Below are 19,541 nucleotides of genomic sequence, written 5' to 3'. Positions count from 1 at the left end.
TGCATCTTGCAGCTGCCCTCTCCGCTGACATTGTGTTCTAGCTGAATACACTTTCTTACATGTTTTGTGACTTTCTATAGCTGCAGTGCCTACAAAGCTCTGTTGCACACAGTCACTGGCTTTGCTCAAGAACTGGAGTGCTGGCGTAAAACTATTGAACTGTGCATTGTGGGGATTTTGCTCAATATTCTGCACCTTTGCCATTCGTGAATGTAACCTTACACATTACTGCCCTGTTACTACACCAAAATAAACCTTTTGCAGAAAAGTATTCCCTAGGTTGTATCTGGTTGAGAGCAGTTCAAGACTACTAACTTCGGTATCGTTGCCTGACTTGCTAAGTAATTGAAATTAACGGAAATAAAACACCTTTTTAAGAAAATGGTCAAGCTAAGTCAATTTCTACTGAAAAGCCGTTTTTAGGTTTTGCCTACAAGTGCTATTGCATGCTGCTTGCGACATCTATTGTTAATAAAAGTAAAAACTTAAAAGGGGCTTAGAACCAGCCCTTTACTTACATGAACTTACCATTGGCTTAGTCCACCGTCACTCTGATTTAAGTGCTTCTGATTGGCAATCACGTCATCTGCACATCGTCCTGCTTCACTTCCTGTTGTCTTCTTTATCGTCTTTGCTGATCTTGCTATCGGGTTGCCTCCTGACCAAGTACACCTTCCGGTCACTTCCACTGGACACTGGCCAGTGTCCTTCCTCTGGCTACGACACTGAAGGTACTTCTTTTTTCTTTCTGCGTGCTGTCTTCTTTCTTCACAGAATCTTCTTTCTTCGCTGCCGTCTTCTTTCTTCTTCGCCTCATGCTGTCTTCTCTGTCTTCTTTCTTCGCTGCCGTTTTCGTTCTTCACTGTATGCCGTCTGCTGTCTTCTTTCTTCACTGCTGTGTTCTTTCTTCTTTGTCGCATGCCTTCTTCTCTGTTTGCTTTCTTCCCTGCCCTTCTTCTTTGCAGCATGCTGTCTTCTTTCTTCAAAGCCATCTTCATTCTTCTTTGCCATATGCCATCTTCTGCCTTCTGTCTTCACTGCCATCTTGTGTCTTCTTCTTCACTGCATGCAGCTTCTGTCTTCTTTCTTCACAGTCTTCTTCTTCTTCACTGCATGCCCGCTTCTGTCTTCTTTCTTCACTGCCTTCTTCTTCTTCACTGCATGCCGTCTTATGTCTTCTTTCTTCACTGCCATCTTGTTTCTTCTCTTCCACATGGTGTCTTCTTTACCGCATGCTGTTTTCTCTCTTCTTCTCTACCGCATGCTGTTTTCTCTCTTCTTCTCTACCGCATGCTGTTTTCTCTCTTCTTCTCTACCGCATGCCATCTTCTTTCTTCTTCACTGCACGCAATCTTCTGTCTTCTTTCTTCATTGCCGTCTTCTTTCTTCTTTACAACATGCAGTCTTCTTTCCTCTTCACCGCATGCCGTCTTCTGTCTTCACTTCCATCTTCTTTCTTCTTTACTACATGCCGTCTTCTGTCTTCTTTCTTCTCTGCTGTCTTGTTTCGACCTTCTTCACTGCTGTCTTCTTCCTTCTTTGCCGCATGCCAACATGCCGATAGGTATCACCTTTGTTTCTTCTTTCTATCTAACTGGATTACAAATGTTATAATAATGGTTGTTTTAACTTTAAAACAAACTTTATTATAACATTTTTCAAATATTTTATATTCCAGTTAGATAGAAAGAAAAAACAAAGGTGATACCTATTGGCAATGCCAGTGCTTGTTTGTTTTGCTCATAATTTTGGCTCCATTCAACGAATCTGCACAAAACCTTCTAAAACAAACGTTCGTCCGATTTAGACAAATTATGTGCAGATCCATTCAGAGAGGGGAGTATGGGGGGATGGGGAGCAGTTAAAAGAAATGAGATTTCCGGTTTTAACTCCATAGTAATCTTTACTATTTGCCAAAGAAAAAATTTAGAACCTAGTTACACCACAGCTGACATGAAACTAGAACTTTATTCAGAGAACTGCTTTTACCACTTGTAAAGCAGGTGAGTAGGTTTTGAGAAATTAGCATTCGAAATAATGTCTTGTGGGCTTGAAAGTTTTCAAGGCTAAAAGTGTCTGGACTGTTAATCCTGCGGACAGTCCTTGACTCCCCGCTCTAAGTAAGAACGTTTTCTGTCCCTTTGGTCCTTTTTAGGTCTGCAGGCCACAAGCCTCTGACTGGCTGTAACAGAAAATGCACTCTTATGGACTTCATTGCAGGATGTGGGGCTCCACTGACCCTCTGGCAAGTGTGTTGGACTGACCCCCCTCTCTCCAGTTTGCTTAAATAATAAAAAATCAAATTGTGCCTTGGTGTTCACAGATGCCAAGAAAGGATCCTGGACCTTTATTGGTTTCCCTCTCTCTGGATTGGGCTTGCACACTCTGCTGGGATGCGGGAGGCCCAACAAGAGCCCACTAACTCATAATAGTTTGTGAACCCATATTAGGATTAACAAATCCTCCATCGCAAAATAACAATAATAATATTAATAATAATAAAAAAACAGTACAAAGAACAATTATTATGAAAAAGAAAATAAATAAATGGGGCAACCCTCCAATTTCAGTACCGTCAGCAGGTTGAATGTGTGCCTGGGGGGTAGTCTGCACTGTATGCAGCCAAAGGCCCTGTTTAATGAGGGTTTAACCACCTGTGGCGGGTTGGGTCGGATGGCTGGTCGAAGGCCAGGCTCCGCAGCCAGTCCTGATGCACACAGCTGCAAGCCGTGCACAGCACAGGTGCGCTGCTCACAGCGTGTTGTGCATTCAGCTATACTCCCAAAGCCCATGTGCAGTGTGAAATAGAATACTTCCTAAGAAAGTGGATATAGAATATCCACAAAATAACAGGAGTTCACTGAAAAAGCTACAGTTGAAGTGAAGTTATGGTTGGGATTCGTTATTCCACCTTAACATATTTTTTTTTTTTAAACAATTTGAAAGTCATTTCAAAAACCCATTTAAAATATAATTATGATTACAAATTAAAACAAAAAAACACTGAAATTTTCCATAGATTGCAGAACAATCAGGCAAACCATGCCTTACACACATAATGCAATTCTCATGACTTCACAATAATAATATCAATAAATAAAATACTTTAAAAGCACAACATCATACAAATAATAGCACATACTCAAACCAATAGGTAGTACTATATTCATAGTCTTCTCATTTATTAGTGTTAATGAGAGCAAGTCACATAATCTCACTTAAAGTAGTTTATACTATTTGTAATTGCCTCCGCCACATCAATGGTAAGGTCATGAGCATTGCGTTTGATGAAGTTTACATGTCTGGTTTGCAAATTATTGATTGAAAGCAAGATATAACTAACAAATTTCATTGGTAAGGGTTGTAGAAATCCAGCTGAAGCAGTTTTTGAGATGCTTGGGTGCATATTGCTGTACAAATCTCTTCAAAGGTTGCTTGAAGTGAGCAATGAAATAAATGGTCAGAATGTTGTCAGTGCAAAACCCTCCAACAGAAAAGAGTCACAATATATTCCCTAGGTGCTAAAACAAGAGAGGGGGCAGCCACTTGAATGCCTTTGAAAGGGCAGGCAAAAAGCCCAGTGAGTAATTGGAAGTCCTTGCAAGGAAACACATGAATTTGAGCCAATTGTTGTTGATATATTCTTCCACAAGATATTCTTTATTCCTTTTTCACTTCTAGACAACACGTGTTTCATCTAGCCTAATTACCATGACTCCCCCGGACATACAAAATATACATAAATTGAAAGCCCTTAACAGAATATCATATATGAATACATATCTAACAACCAATCATAACAAAATCCTAAAGTTGTAAATTCTGAAAAAGAAGTGCCAGAAAGACTCAGAATATCATACCTTCAGTACCAAATACCCTGTACACCCCCAATCCAATTTTATGCACTAGTTGTATACACCACAAAAGGTACATTAGTGATCTAAATATGAAGGTACAAAGTTCACGTCTCTCCCAAACAAATATAGTAATATTATCTGAGGCTCGTAGGTAAACTGTAATGTGTGATAGGCAACAAATTTGGAGTAATTTACCACAGTGAGAGAAGGTATTCATAGCTAAAATACCATAGAGATTAGGAAGCACACCTCAGATATCATGACACCAATACTAGAGTGCACATCCCAAGTTCGTAATAATGCAGTCTTCAAACAAAAAGTTAAGATTCCAAAATCCCGAAGTCTGAATCACAACAAAGACATAGTTATACCAAATAGTCCACAGTAAATATTGTAAATAATTTATCCTGTCCTCATTACCCCACTTGAAGTCACCACAGTGTCACCTGAACAGTAGAAAATCGTACCCAAAAAGCCCTTCAAAACTCACCCGAACGATATCTGATCCAACTATAGACTGAATCCATAGGTCCCCAAAAGAATCAATTTGTGTCCATGCTATTACTCATGGCACCTGAGTAAAAAGCAGCACAATCCCCTGACTTTCGCCGACATAATGCCCTAACTTACATTAACAAGCCTAGTTCCTGACTGTATTATAAAAAGTACGGCTGGAAGGTTCCAATTCATAAACGTCCTGTAGGAAAGTGACACTATTGGCATGGTTACACCCCAGTTTTTTTTTGCCTGATATTGATGCCAACTTTGATTGAACGTGTGCTGGGATTCTGCTAACCAGGCCCCAGCACCAGTGTTCTTTCCCAAAATCTGTACATTTGTTTTCACAATTGGTACACCCATGTCACACAGTTAAGTCCCTTGTAAAAGGTACCTGTGGTACCAAGGGCACTGTGGCCAGGGAAGGTTCCCAAAGGCTTCAGCATGTATTATGCCACCCTGTGGGACCCCTCATCAAGCACATGCACACTGCCTTTGCAGCCTGTGTGTGCTGGTGGGGAGAAAAAGGCAAAGTTGACATGGCACCCCTCTCAGGGTGCCTTGACCACAAACCACTGCCTATGGCATAGGTAAGTCACCCCTCTAGCAGGCCTTACAGTCCTAACGCAGGGTGCACCATACCACAGGTAAGGGCATTGCTGCATGAGCAGTGTCTAAGTCCATTCTCAGACATTGTAAGTGCAGTGTAGCCATAAGGAGTATATGGTCTGTGAATTTGTCATTATGAAATCCACAGCCAGTGTGAGATTTATTGAGAAATGCACCCAGAGGGCATCTTAGAGATGCCCCCTGTATGTTAGCCAAACCGCTAGAGCAGGACTGACCGGTCTGTGCCAGCCTGCCACCTTCAGACAAGTTTCTGACCACATGGGGTGAGAGCCTTTGTGCTCTCTGTGGCCAGAAACAAAGCCTGTCCTGGGTGTAGGTGCTTCACACCTCACCCCTGCAGGAACTGCAAAACCTGGTGGTCAGCCTCAAAGGCTCAAGCCTCGGGTTACAGTGCCCTAGGGCACTCCAGCTAGTGGAGTTGCCCACCCCCGACAAAGCCCCACTTTTGGCGGCAGGTCCGATGGGAAAATTAGGGAAAACAGTGAGGAGTGACCACCCCAGCTAGGACCCCCCCCTAAGGTATCCAGAGCTGAGATGACTCCCTCCTTGCAGAATCCTCCATCTTGGTTTGGAGGACAAGGACCTTTAGGGTTAGGTTTGTGTCCCCTTTCCAAAAGGGTGTGGACATAAGAAGGGTGTAGCCACCCTCAGGGACAGTAGCCATTGGCTACTGCCCTCTGACCCCTGAAACACACCTAAATCCAGGAATTAAGGGCCTCCCTGTACCCAGTTCACCAGATTCTTGGCGACCTGACAAGAAAGAAGGACTGCTAAACTGAACCCTCAGCAGAGGCGGCTAAGGTATAGGCATAACAAAAAATGGTCTTCCTTTGGAAACTAGGTCCTAACTATAACTGCCTAGTGGCTGGTGGCGGTTGCCAGTAGGTAGTTATAGTTAGGACCTAGTTTCCATAGGAAGAGCGTTTTTTGTTTTGCCAGTAACGTTGGCCCGCTTGACGAATCTTAGCGAAATTTTCAAAATGTATACTTCAGTCAGTTTAGCTGCTGTCTTGAATGTATTGGGGTGATCCGTCAAGTCGGGGGCTGAGAAAAAGAGGGGGGGTCCCAAAACACATTTTCCCCATGCCTTTTCCCCCTATGATTTTGAACACAACTACAGCCAGAACCGCTGGACAGAATTGCACTAAATTTGGTAGAAAGCTAGCTCTTAGTCCAGAAAGCATGCTTATTATAACTTGGTGTAAATCCGTTCAGTAATTTTTGAGATATTAGATTTTTTTTAAATATGGATAACTAGGGATGTAAATCCTCCGCAGATTCAACTGTCCCCCTGCTGATATCTGATTATCTGACTCCTCCCGTTTCGCTGGGACTTTACCCATAATAGAGTGTACAGTTACCGGGTTTATACCTGGTGCTACTGCATGTGGTTGTGCTGGAGCAGCACGCGCTGGGTTTGTATTTAGTGTCTGCATCACAAATTGTACTAAGTGTCTACATGTAGCCGTTAAGTCTGTATACAAACGTCGAACTTCAGCTGCCGCCATATTTGCAACCGCAGGGTGTGGTGTATATGTGGCCAATAAAGGCCAGGTAGGACCATCATTACTTAGTGGACCTAACCTTACTAGTAATAATGCATGCCACGAACAGATGTACACTGGGTAAGTGACATTTTCCATATATATATACACATATATATACATGTAAATATGTATTGGGAGATTGTGCATTTTATGTGTACTAACAATATTTAAACTTATACTCAATATTTTGCGAAGAAGTCTTGACTGTTCATTTTGCTGTACCCTGAACGTGAAAGTTTAAAAAGGCGGTTCTTGGCAAATCACTGTGCTTGTAGTAGTATCCTGTACCCGTGATGGCAGGAATAGATAATACCTATTTAACTATTGAATTAACATCATTTCAGACTGTTGTATATCATTTGCGGGAAGGGAAAGTTGTATTAAAAATTAGCATTGGCACAAAGACAATAGGTCTTGCCTTTGGTATCTATTGTCTTTGGTAATGGTTTTTAGCCATGTGATACAGCATCCCCAGTTCTGTGCAGAATGGCCAAAGGAAACAAAAAAAACATAATATGCTGAATCAACTGCGTAATTGTGTAGGCACGAGCCTACAAAGTGATCTGAATGTTTTTTTTCTTTACTGAGTTCGATTGGTAAATTATAATAAAGTAGCACAAAAGCATTCTGTATATTTTTGTTAAGTACGGGTGGGGGAATATCGTGGAGGGCGTTGTCAAGTGGGAGGCATCACAAAGGACTTGTGTCAGAGAAACAACATAGCAGGTGGATGTGCGGGAAGCAACAATGTAGGGGGTAATGGGTGTGAAGAACACGGAGATCGGAGTGGGCAGAAGCAACAGAAGGTGGTGGGGAGAAGCAATGTGGTGTGAGAGAGCAACTTCGAGTGGGTGGGAGAGAGAAGTATTCGAAGGAGGGGCTGGAAAACACATGCAGTCTCATGGAGTGCTTAAACCAGAAAACAAAAGTGCTTGAAAAACGAGCATTGGAAGGACACGTGCATTGTGTTCATTTTCCAGGGATGTAACTAACGAAAAAAGAAGGAAATCCCACACAAGCTAATGAGTGAAAAGCAAGCAAATGAGAGTAACAGTGAGGTTAACCAGTGACAAGGGGTTAGTCGATACCTAATGAATACAGTTGCTACATTCTTTCCATAAACTGTCCCAGAAATCGCAGATGAAGGCAGCTCTTGTTCATTTTTGTTGTCTGTAAAAGAGTTATCAAACAAGTTTAACAATTGATTATTGACTGTTTTACCCATCTTTATGTCTGCAGGATAATGCGGCTCAGCATGACAATGCAGCTCCTCAGCACCGGCTTCAGTACTACAGTGACATGTCTTGCCCAGTCTGCTTACAGCAGGCCACCCTGCCTGTTGAAACAAACTGTGGACATCTTTTCTGTGGTAAGCTGCTAACAGTTAAATTTTTATAAGGGAGTCATTATTTAGACCCATGCTGAAGTGCTGAAATTAAACCGTATATGTGCACGGTGTAGCACCAGCATCAACTGGGGGTCAGGCTCACATTTTGTTTGATCTAATTTTGCTCATGTGTTTGCCATCTGGTTTTAGCCGGGGTTCCTGCCTGAGCAAAATGTAAAACTAAGCATGAGAATGAGGCATGAATAACAATGTGCATGTTCTTCCCCATGTTTATATTTCTACATGCAAGTGCAAATCCTGTACCTGGCATATTATGTGTGCACTGTGTTCTGCAACCACAGTTTAACCAAGTATCTAAGTGACCCAGCATTTTGCTTTCTTATGCATCTTATCTCACTTTGTCGCTCTAACAACCAGCAAATCTGGTATTATTATTGTTTTTTACTTGAACATCCCAAAGTCTTTTTTTCGATGCAAAATTGTTCCACTTGTTGGAATGGAGTAACAACAATGATGCATAGCAGTGGTGACATGTACCGAAACATCATGGTAGTACAATATTTACCCAGATGTAGACGTGTGATATTTCTGTTGTGGAAATCAAATAGAGTAAATAACATTTGATTTATTTCCGTTTATCAGTTCCCTAGTCCATACATATACATAAGCGTCTATATTCCTCAAGGTATTAATAAAATGTAACAGTGCCACATGCAGGGACGCCAGACCTATATCTGTTTTAAATCATTGTCGCAGCTCAGCTGTTTCAATATTTTAATGTCTCGGAGACTGTCTGGGTTTCGTTCTGTATGCAGTAATGTGCCCGCCGCCCTTCATGTGATTGGCATGCAGTCCACATACGTGGTGGCGAATGTGTCTTGTTTTTTTTTGAGTCCACACTTCCCGATCAGATTCTGTTATCTGGAAAGGATTTCTCCTGGCGACCCACCCCTTATCGAGTTAGTGCTTTAAGTGGCTTTTCTGTCGTCCACATTAACAATTATGTGCTGGATATCTGCTTACTGATGGGACTTCTCTAGAATAATCATGCTGATGGTACCAGGTTGTGGTTCAAAGTGTCACCCACTATGGACATCCACAGATTAGGGTGCCTTCGCATTTGCCTCGGATATTTGACGTCATTCTTTCTCAAGATCGGTCTTTGTTTTTTATTTTTTTCATATTCTGTATCCGTGCACTGACTCTCCTGATCAATTCCTGGTAACCCTTATTACTTCGAATCCTACTCTTCCTTGTCACAGTCCTTTTGAGGAGGACTTGATTCCACGCTTGACATAAAATTCAAAAGTACTCTGCTAGATCAAGTAATTGTGTACTTTGCAATATTACTCCATTCCGTGTTTTCCCCTCCCCCACCTCACCTTGCATAAAAAAGGTCCCCATCCAAAATAAATTTCTGGTTGCTATTGGAATAATACAATTTCAATTTAGCGGTTCGGAGGTGCAGGGTTTTTTTCACTAAAAAATTAAAAAACAAAGCTTAAAGTGAAAAAAGGTAATAGGATTTTAGCTTATGCTTCATCCGTAGCAATTCACTGATTTACACCAAATGACAAAAAAATTCACTTTCTGAGTAAAGATCTAACTTTCTGTCAAATTTGGTGTACTCTATTCAGCTGTTTTTTTCTGTATTGCTTTCCAAAATTCCTGTGGGAATTAAAATGGGGAAAAGACAGTTTAGGGTGCCCCTTTCTGTTGGCCCCCGCTTGTTCGATCCAGGAGAGAGCTAAGGTGGTTAAACTTTTGCTGTGGAAAGTTTTGTGAAGCTCCGTCTAATGTCTTTTTTTTAATATATATTTCTTTATTGGCATTTCAAACTGTATTACAGGGTATATATTGCAATATAAAATGTTAAAGACATTCCTGGGTATCCTGTCGAGGGAGGCCTGGGAAAGAGACCCTCTCGAATGGGCTGGGGCAAATGAGGCATATATGAGGTGGTGGATGCCCTGCTTGCCTGGGGGGCAATGACACAAGCATTTCTGGAGCCCCCTGAGGGAGATCAGCCAGAAACTGGGTGACTGACTGACCGGATGGTAGAGCAGTCATTGGGGGAAAATACCTGAAAATGAATACCTACATTTAAATTTTTTTAAAAAATCACTGAAGTAGCTCTGGGTATTGTTCTGTCACATCTGTCATTTGACTGACAGGAAGTTATTCTGGAGATACTAAACTCTCTTCGTGTAGTTGGGAAAAAAGTGTATGATTTTATCTCTGTATCGTGGGGGGTCTATGGGTGCATCTGCATTGAAGAGTAGAGTCCATGTCTATATAATTGAAAAATGAAGCTATAAGTGCCCTAGGCTGGGCACTGGGGCAGGGAGTGGGCACCTAAGTCCTATGTGCGCGTTCTGTGGTGAAAACTTTATAGAGACATTTGGGTTTGAGAGCAGTAGCAATCCACTGTTCGAGAACGAGTTCTGTGGAGGGGCCCTTCCCTTGCTCGAGGAACCCAAGGAAGTGCAGGTTGTTCTATCTGGAGCACCCTCTGCATCCTCCAGTTATCCTTCTATTTGCGTTGTGCTGCATTTTAGGCCCGCTACTGTTGCCTGGAGTTCTTTAACATTGTTTTGGAGGGTAGTGACCTCCTCCTCAGTACTTGTGACTCTCTCAACAACCCTGCGGAGATCTAGTCTTAGATGATTTATATTCAAGGCCATCGTTTCCATCTAAGCCTTCAAATCTACTCTGAAGCCCTGTATAGCCTCCAGGCTCTTTTTGGTGCTCTGGGTGGGATTCCCATGCTCCTGGCCTGCTGGGCTTCCTGGTCCCAACTCCTGAGAGCCAGGCTCAGGATTGATATATTGTGCAATTTTGTTAGTTTTCACTCCCATCTGTGCCTTGTCTTTCACCATCGTGAGGCCCAAAGAAGACAGCACAGCAGGGTGGGTGTTTTGTCCGTAAGCACCCGATTGAGTCTCCACGTGCTGGCCAAACACCACCACTATCTGTGTCAGCACAGAGCGTCACTTCCTCGGATTCCAGTCAACGTTGCCCAGGGCACGTCCTGTTTACCACTCTGGTCGCTTAGGAGGGGAGACCGCATGTCCAGCTTAACCACAGATGCCCATCTCTTCTGGCCAAACAGGTGCAATTGTGCATGAGGGTTACTACATCACCTCAGGCACCATAGGTATCCGCGTGTTTCACATGGATTGTCTCACTGTCGTCTGTTGACACTCTGCGACAGTCTCACTGCCCCAGTTGTCAGTTGGCATGTACATTCAGCTCCTTTCCATGGTACCAGGCAGGGCCAGGCAATCCAACCTCCAACAGAATACATATGACACAAGCCCGCCAGGCAGCCATAAAAGTCTGCCGCTATTCTTATTCATCGAATCAGACTCCTCTCAGGGGATTCAGCATTTTACACCTCTTGCAAGCATAGTGTAGTCGCTCTAGCGCTCAGGTTCTATTCCTAGTCCATAGAGAGAGCTCCCATAGGAACTGTCATTTCAAGTTGTGTTCCCCAGATGGTCCATTGTTGACTCAGTCAGGATTCTCGGGACCCATTGTCACCACCCAAGCACCGTTAGCCGTCCATGTCCTCAGGCATACATCGCCCCCGGGCACAACAGAAACTCCGACCAGGTTGTGTCGCCAGCATGCTACAACCTTATGGGTAGGAGTTATAATCGCTTCAGGTTCTCAGCGGCTTCTATTCAGTGCTGCACTCAGTCCTTGGGTATCATCGCTCCGTGTCGCATGCATCTCCTCTCCGGTGTCCCGGTTGTCAGCTGGAGAATATTGATTCGAGTCCCGGGTTGATGGTGGGGGGCTGTGGGAAAGGTGGGGGGGGGGGCTCTATTCTCTTGTGTTGGACTCCAGGCACTGTCAGCGGCTCGACTCTACTGGGGGCCGCTACCTTAGGTGTGTTCTCCAATGCAGTGGTTTTCCTCTGGTTTTCCTGCATGACTTTGCACCCGGAGGGCTATAATATCAGGGTAACAGCTGTTACCCTGCTGCAGTCTACTGCCGGCCATGGGTCACTCTGCTCCCGGGTCACACCGGCTCTCGGGTGCTCTGCCTCACGCAGGGCCGCTCCTCAGCCAGACCTTTAGTGGTTGCTATATCGGTGTTGTGCTGGGGCTCAAGTTTGGGGGCCCTGCGGGGGCTCCAGGGTACCTGTTTGTGTGCGCTCTCGTTTGTGGAATTGAAATATCTTGGATAATTTAGGATACTGAAAGGATGATGTTCTCCATGGTGGGAGCTGTCTCAAGATACGTCTAGACAGCCAGCTTGCTTTGCCCCCCCCCCCATCACCAAAGTTGTTAGCGGAAACAAAAACACTCTTCCTATGGAAACTGCGACCCAACATATAACTACACAGTGGCGAACACCAAATAAAAGAGTCTTACAAATAATAATATACAAACTTGAAGCATGCAGTTCAAGATGCACAATTTTAAAGGCTAGAGGTAGTTCTTGGGAAGAGAAGTTTTTGTTTATTTGGTTAGTGTATTAAAATGCTTGGAGTAGTATGGGACGTGTGGTACAAGGGATCGGTACTCCTTACCCAGTTAGACGAGTGGTCAGGACACATGATATAAGTCAGCAAGCCTTTCTTTTGGAGTTGTATTGTCTGTTGAGAAGTGGTACACCACAGGTTATTACTAAGGCAGCACCTCTAGGCTTGTCCAAATATCACCTGGCGAAAGGAGGACATGCTTTCTAAACAGATGAATATAGCTACTGTGTCATAAATATCTGATCGAGACTTCTAGCTGTAGATTCCTTACCTTAGAATCATCCCCAGTGCACTAATAGGTGGCTCCATGTGCATCGTCTGTGTCATCCGCTCGCATCAACTTCTCCATGTCCGTTAGCCGACGAGACAGGGAGCGTCTGCATTCTAGGCCATGCTCAGCAGTTGAGCCTCTGCCTGGGCCCACTCCATGCTTCCCTGAGTTTCCAGGAGCCAGACCGACACCCACCCAACTTAAAGAATTTTATGATGCCACGTGTGCCATATTTGTGGTGGGGACCCCTTCGGAGTGCCTTTGGGCCCCACAGGGCCGGCAAGGGCCTCTGCTAGTTCCACACCAGCGACTCCGGGGCCAGTGGGGCCTCTAGGATCCACCTTTGAATCTGGAGCGAATCTGGCCGGGCCGATGCTCCTGGCGCCCACCAGCCACGCCATCTCCATTTTGATCCCCGACTCCGGTATGAATCCGGCACCATCGGGAACCTTGCTTCCCATATCAGATCCTGAGCCCTATTCCTATGGGCCTGGCCCCGGGTAGGAATAGGAGGGGTCACTGGACCATGTAGAAGTACACCCGTATGAACATGACATGGGCTAGTGTGAGGAACTGGGTGAAGCCAGTTCCTTGGATACTTCACCAGATAGTGGCATGCTTTCTCCTCCTACTGTGGCTGAAGAGGAGGGAGCGTCTTTTGTGATGGTGGTGCGGGGGTTGTGGATGTCATCCACCTTCAGTTGCCCTTAGTGGCTGTCAAGACTAATATCTTGACAGAGGTGCTTCAGCTGGGAGTCTCCCCATTTAAACCACTCCTCCCATTTAATGAGGCTCTCACAGGTCTCCTTTGGTGTACCCATTCCAAACCTAATACAGGGGCTCCTGTGAACAAGACAATCGCCCATCTCATCCACCCCACCCCTGGGGACCCAAGTTTTCCCATGCAACACCCCAGCCCTTAGAGTTTGGTGGTTGAGGCTTCCACCTCCCATGTCAACCCTGGCGAGTTCCCTACAGTGGCAGCTGCCGCCAATCTAAAGTGCAGGAATAATAATAATGATGAAAACAAAAACCTTACCTGCCGCTCCCGATCCAGCTGCTGGCCGCCTCCAGCACTCCTCTCTTCCCAGCAGTCACTGGGGTACATGCTCCTAATCCAGAAGCTGCTCTTATGCTATACCAAGTATGAGAGTAGTGCCGGGATTAGCCTGGGCAGTCTGGCCTGACGCTTGCTCAGGCACAGGAAGCCTGTGCCATTTCTCTACCTGGCTATGTAACACAGCTGGGTTGGAGAAATAGAAGTGTGCATGTCGGTTTGGCTGTCCTAAGACTTTAGAGTGCTCACCACTCCTCCTCTCTGCCCTGGTCCAACACCACCCCGCCCTAGACTCACATGGCTCAGTTGGAAATGAAAAATAAAATGATAATAAAATTGTTTTATTATCATTATAATTTTCATTCGCTGGGGCTGAGCAGGGGGGCGACGCTCCACTGCTAGTATAGAGGAGCTGCACCTGGTTCCCTACCGCCCCTCCGGTTAGGGAATCCGAGAGGCTGGAGACACTTGGGAAAAAGATGTTCTCTTCTGCAAGCCTGGCATTGCGGTCTATGAACACCACATGCCTTTTGTGCTGCTAATACCACATTCTGTGGGTTACGGTTGTGCAAGTGCTGCATGCCGTCCTGGAGGAGGCTCAGGCCATACTCTCTCAAGTGGTAGCAGATGGGAGAGATGCAGTAAATATCACAATTCGATGTGGACTAGTAGACACAACTGTCAAGCTAGGCAGAACAATTTAGTTGACAGTGGCCCTTAGGCGCCACATCTGGCTACGAATTACTGGCTTTTTGGGGGATGTAACATCTTCTTTGGGGAACATGCCCTTTAAAGGCTCCCGTCTTTTCGGAGACAAAGCAGACTCCGCGCTCAAGAGATTTAAGAACATTCGAGCTACGACTCAGTCCTTGGGCTTATCTTCTGTCCACATCATCCCCAGTCTTCTTTTAGCCTTTTTTCTGGCTACGGAAGGGGATACCAACCACAGCAGTTCCTGCTCGACCACCTTGCTGCGCATGCTCCCCAGCAGCTGCACGGCCAAGGGCGTGGCCTCAACAAGAATCCCCCGCCCCAAGCTGCAGCCTCAAAAACCTCCTAATCTGCACTTGTACCATCACAGGCACTCAGTTGGTGGCAGAATATGTCTTACCTGCCCCACTGGCAGGCCGTAACATCGGACTGGTGGGTTTAGCAGGTAGTCCCAGAGGGCTACTCTCTTCCCTTCTGGTGTCAAAGAATGACGTAGGCCTTCATCCTGTCCTAGACCTGCAGCCCCTCAACTACGTCCTGAAGAAGTAGAAATTCAAGATGCTCACCTTGACTCAGGTTCTGTCTGCCCTGGACCCAGGAGATTGGATGTGTCAGAGTCACCGGATGCTCGGGGTCTGCGCACGTTCCCAACACTTCCACCACAAGATAGCTCCAATACTCTGATTAGATTTGTCACAGAGTCTAAGAGAATCCAAGTGGGGAAAAGGGGATTAGGAAGGGAACAGCTGGGAAGGAGACCTGCAGGAAGCAAAAGGTTAAAACACAACATCAAAATTAATCTCATGAAATCAGTACCATGCTACAACTCTAAGCTTTGTCATTTCTGAAAACATGAACAACCCTAGAATAGTTCTAAAAACGGACTCGGCTTTAGATGACCAAATACCTGAGGAGGAAACAAGAAAAGTTAAATAAAACTTTCAGATTCAAGTACTTTCTTTAGCATGAGAATCATGAAAACACTATGAGCAATTTCTAAACAATCATGTGAATCTCAGTTTAAGAATACATATCAGGAACACACAGCATTACATCTAGAACTCTGGTCTTGTTGCGTTCTTCTAAAAAAACATTGGAAAATAAATTGTGCACATAGCAGATTTTTATATGTGTACTAAACACCATAAAGGATAGTGCACCATGAAATCACACAATGTAGATTCAAGGAATAAATCACGCAACTTATCAACTCGAAATGCTACCAAGGAACTGTCTTAGAATGGTAGCGCACAGTAATTTACATTATTTATACACAAGGAAAGAATTGCGCGTCTTTCCGATTCGAACACCCCTGTGACACTGCTAAGAAATGGTAGTGCACAATGAATATCATGAATTAACCACAAAGGAAGAATCGCGCATCTTGCCGATTCGAATGCCACCATGAAAATGCCTCGGAAATGGTAGCGTACAATGAATATCAAGAATCACACACAGGGAAAGAATTGCGCGTGTTGCCGATTCGAAGACCGCCATGAAAATGCCAAGAAATGGTAGCGCACAATGAATAACATGAAAAGCACTCAAGGAAAGAATTGCGCGTCTTGCCGATTCGAATGCCACCATTAAAATGCCTCGGAAATGGTAGCGTACAATGAATATCAAGAATCACACACAAGGAAGGAATCGCACGTGTTGCCGATTCGAATGCCACCATGAAACTGCCAAGAAAATGGTAGCGTACAGTGAATATCAAGAGTTGCACACCATTAAAGACTCGCGCGCGTTGCCGATTCAATTGCTACCATGAAACTGTCAAGGAATGGTAGCGCTGAAGAACCAGAACCTTATGGGCCTGGCGGCGCAGGGTACGCCTGAAATCTCCTTGGATTCACCTGCCTCAACTAACAGAGACACGGGACACTCTGTCAGGCGTAAAAGATCAGATTTTATTAGCTGCAGCTAGTACAGTTGTCCAAGAAGTACACAAGGTATGTTCTCAGGAGACTGCCACTTTACTTTGTGGCGCACAATCTTATATACCGTATAAAAACCATTTATTAACTACATACACTCCCAGAACACATAGAAAGGAGCCAGTAAGAATAATGTAAAGATAGAACAGAGCCAATAGAAATGTCGGAAAACAAGACAGCACCAATAGAAGGAATTGGAAAACAAAGTATCAAGTGACTTAAGGTTGCCTTCCCTCCAGCTGTGTTTGTCACCCCTCCCTTGAACTAATTCATTAACCGATCCACAACGAAGTTGCATGTGGTGCGATAAGTTTGTGTGCGTTTGGAGGACAGTTGTGAAATGAGAGAATACTAGCAAAGGACAGCGAAGGCCAGACGATAAGATAAGATCGGCGGAGAATAGTGTGAGCCTACAGATAGTTGAAACAAGGATTAGAGAACCAGACAGGGATTAGTGTACTCGGTCAGACCTTAATACCAGCCTTGTAAAGATAGAGGCAGAAGGCTGTTTTGAACACCATGTTGCAGAATAAGCAGAAAAGGCAGAATGGACTTCGTTCGCTGTGCTGCCTGAGTGAAGGCAACATAAAATGGCGGCGGGCCACAAAATGGCGGGTCGATACGATCGTTTTAAAAATCGAATTTCCTCAGACCCTCCTTTTGCCAGAACTCAGGCAAGATACACAAACTCATGTTAATCTGAGTCGATATCTATGGCCATGAGGTCATCAAGCTGTTGCTGTACCATCATTTTGATATTCTCTGCTCTTTGTGACTTGGGTTTGGGAATACATGCAGTAGCACATAGGTTGCAGATGGCAGGACCGCAGTGCATACAAAGACAACAAGAGAATATAAAAGCTAAAATTACTCCAAAGAATGTCAATACCTTCCAACCCCATTTGGACAGTAATCCCCAAAACCACTCTGAAAAGGACCAATCTCCTTCGTCCTGATGAATCGACTCGGAGATTATGTGTAACTTAGAGATAGCTTGGTATACTGTCGGAGCGTCATTAGGTATGAAAATACAGCAACTTGATCCGATCAATTTGCATACTCCACCACGGTCCGCAAGAACAAAGTCTAAGGCAACACGGTTCTGCAAGGTCATAAGACGATCAGCCTGTAGTTCAGCTGTAATGTTACTTAAAGCTCCTACAGTGATGTCTATGGTGGTTTCTACGACACGAACCAATTGCCTTATATTTCTGCTGTTGGCCATTGGACCCCAGAAGGGAAGAAATCCTTTGAGGAAATCTCCTCCCTCTTGTCCTGCTGTGTCTTTCGAATCCACAATCCCTCTGCCATATCTATTTTTATGATGGTTCGCAGGAGCGGTGTATGTAGGGGGAAGAAGAAAGGCTATATAACAAGTACCAGAGAAATCAGCTGGCAACCATGTATAAGCCCTATTGTGGCAAACGAAGTATGTACCTTGAGATGGTACTAACGGCGGTGAATTCAGGGCTGAATAAACATATGTATGGGAACATAAACTTTCTCTTTGTCCGGTGTTTGGAGTTCTACCATTTATTTGCAGACAGAAATTTCCTTGTTGGGGTATGACCCGTATCGGAGGAGATTTTCCTTGCTTAACCTTATCATTGAGGCTGGAAATGTAATTAGTTATGTTCCAATTGGTATATGCTTTTCTTTCATCTATGGAAGCTTCACTTTTTTCCATGATTTTAGCCATAGCTACCATTCCCTTTATCAATAAACTATGACTGAAATCTGAACCAACACTATGTGAACTGACAGGTTGTTTAATTTTACTTTGATATGCATTATTGAAAATGACAAAATAAGCCCAAGCGGAACCTTCATAGGAGAATGGAAGAACTAAATATGGCATTCCTTTTTCTACCGTATGTGGTATGAGTCCACACACCCAACAGTCAGTTGTATTGATCACTAACTGATGTTGATGTAACAACTGGACGAAGGAATTGTTAAAGTATTCAGTTCTTCTGATGAGTTCATGCTGGGGAAGAGTGTGAAATAGGTGCGGAGAGATAGTAGAAGAAGATGTAGAGGTAGGAGAAGAGACAACTTTTTGCTGCAGAGTAATAATGATCCAGTTTACAGATGCCAAAAGAATACACGACAATATAATGACGCATAGAGCAATACTACAACGACTATATATTTCTTTACAATTATTCTTTACATTTTTACTTTCTCTTTTATCTAATGTAGCCTCCATCTTTCTAAGTGGATGCTCACGGCAATCTTCCTCAATCACTGTAGTCACGATTATCTACCGTCCTATGACACTGTGAGGTCCTGCAGGCCTATTGCCACTTACTCAGGTCGTAACTAAGACTCCTACCGTGACCCTGCAACCGGGATAGAGTACTACATAGGAGAGAAATTTACAAGTTCTTTGGTCTTGGTCTCAAATTATAGCGTTCCTGTCCAGAGGCAGTCTGGTTTTGAAACAATGTTCCTGGATTTGTCGTGTTCAAGCGACGATGCGATGGTATTGCTTCTTGAAGGATGTCGTCGTCCTCTTTCTCAGAAAGTGTTCCAATTAGACGCGCATCACTGAATGGTACAAATTGCGGAACTTTCTCACTTTCAGAGTCACTGATGCCTCTACGGACCCACTGATCGAAAGGCAAGGGCAAAGGCACTTTCTTGCAGTGCACGGCATGCACCCAGTTTTTCTTTCCTTCGACTTTAACTGCTGTTCTTGTGGTCAAAAGAACCAGGCGTGGCTCTCTCCATCTGGGCTCCAAATTTCTCTGTCGTTGGAAATTTTCGTGCAGACCCAGTCACCTGGTCGGATGGAATGACCTGGGTCTGTGGAAGCCTCTGGTAGAGCACTCTGAACCTGTTGATGAAGAACACGCAATTTAGTTGTAAGGTCATGCAAGTAGTCAATCAACATCGGGTATGGCAAGTCTGAGTATTTCTTAGGGCGAGGAACTCCCCATACATTAGCTGGGCGACCAAATATCACTTCGTAAGGGCTAAGCCCCAAACGAGAGTGTACTGCTGTTCTGGTGGACAGAAGAGCCAATGGTAAAGCATCAGGCCAATTAAGTCCTGTGCTAGCTTGCACCTTAGCAATTTTAAGCTTCAAGGTTCCATTGTAGCATTCTACTAAACCAGCCGACTGTGGGTGATTCGCCGCGTGGAACTTCTGTTTTATGCCAAGACCTGCACAAACTTTTTGCATGACTTG

General features: G+C 44.3%; 1 protein-coding gene across 2 annotated transcripts in view; it reads left to right on the top strand.

Annotated features, from left to right (window-relative positions):
• RNF170 (ring finger protein 170) overlaps window positions 1-19,541 on the top strand; it is a 244,126-nt gene that overhangs the window by 76,451 nt on the left and 148,134 nt on the right. The window contains exons 1-2 of one of the 2 annotated variants that reach the window (XM_069236606.1): window positions 580-731; window positions 7,772-7,901. In XM_069236606.1, coding sequence (XP_069092707.1) covers window positions 7,832-7,901 — 70 coding nt within the window. In that variant the 5' untranslated portion in view covers window positions 580-731; window positions 7,772-7,831. Of the gene's footprint in view, window positions 1-579; window positions 732-7,771; window positions 7,902-19,541 lie in introns of those variants that run through there. The other variant, XM_069236602.1, reaches the window with a different exon arrangement.

Source organism: Pleurodeles waltl, chromosome 1_2, assembly GCF_031143425.1.
Source record: "Pleurodeles waltl isolate 20211129_DDA chromosome 1_2, aPleWal1.hap1.20221129, whole genome shotgun sequence".
Classification (NCBI taxonomy): Eukaryota; Metazoa; Chordata; class Amphibia; order Caudata; family Salamandridae; genus Pleurodeles; species Pleurodeles waltl.
This window is presented reverse-complemented; position numbering and strand designations above follow the sequence as displayed.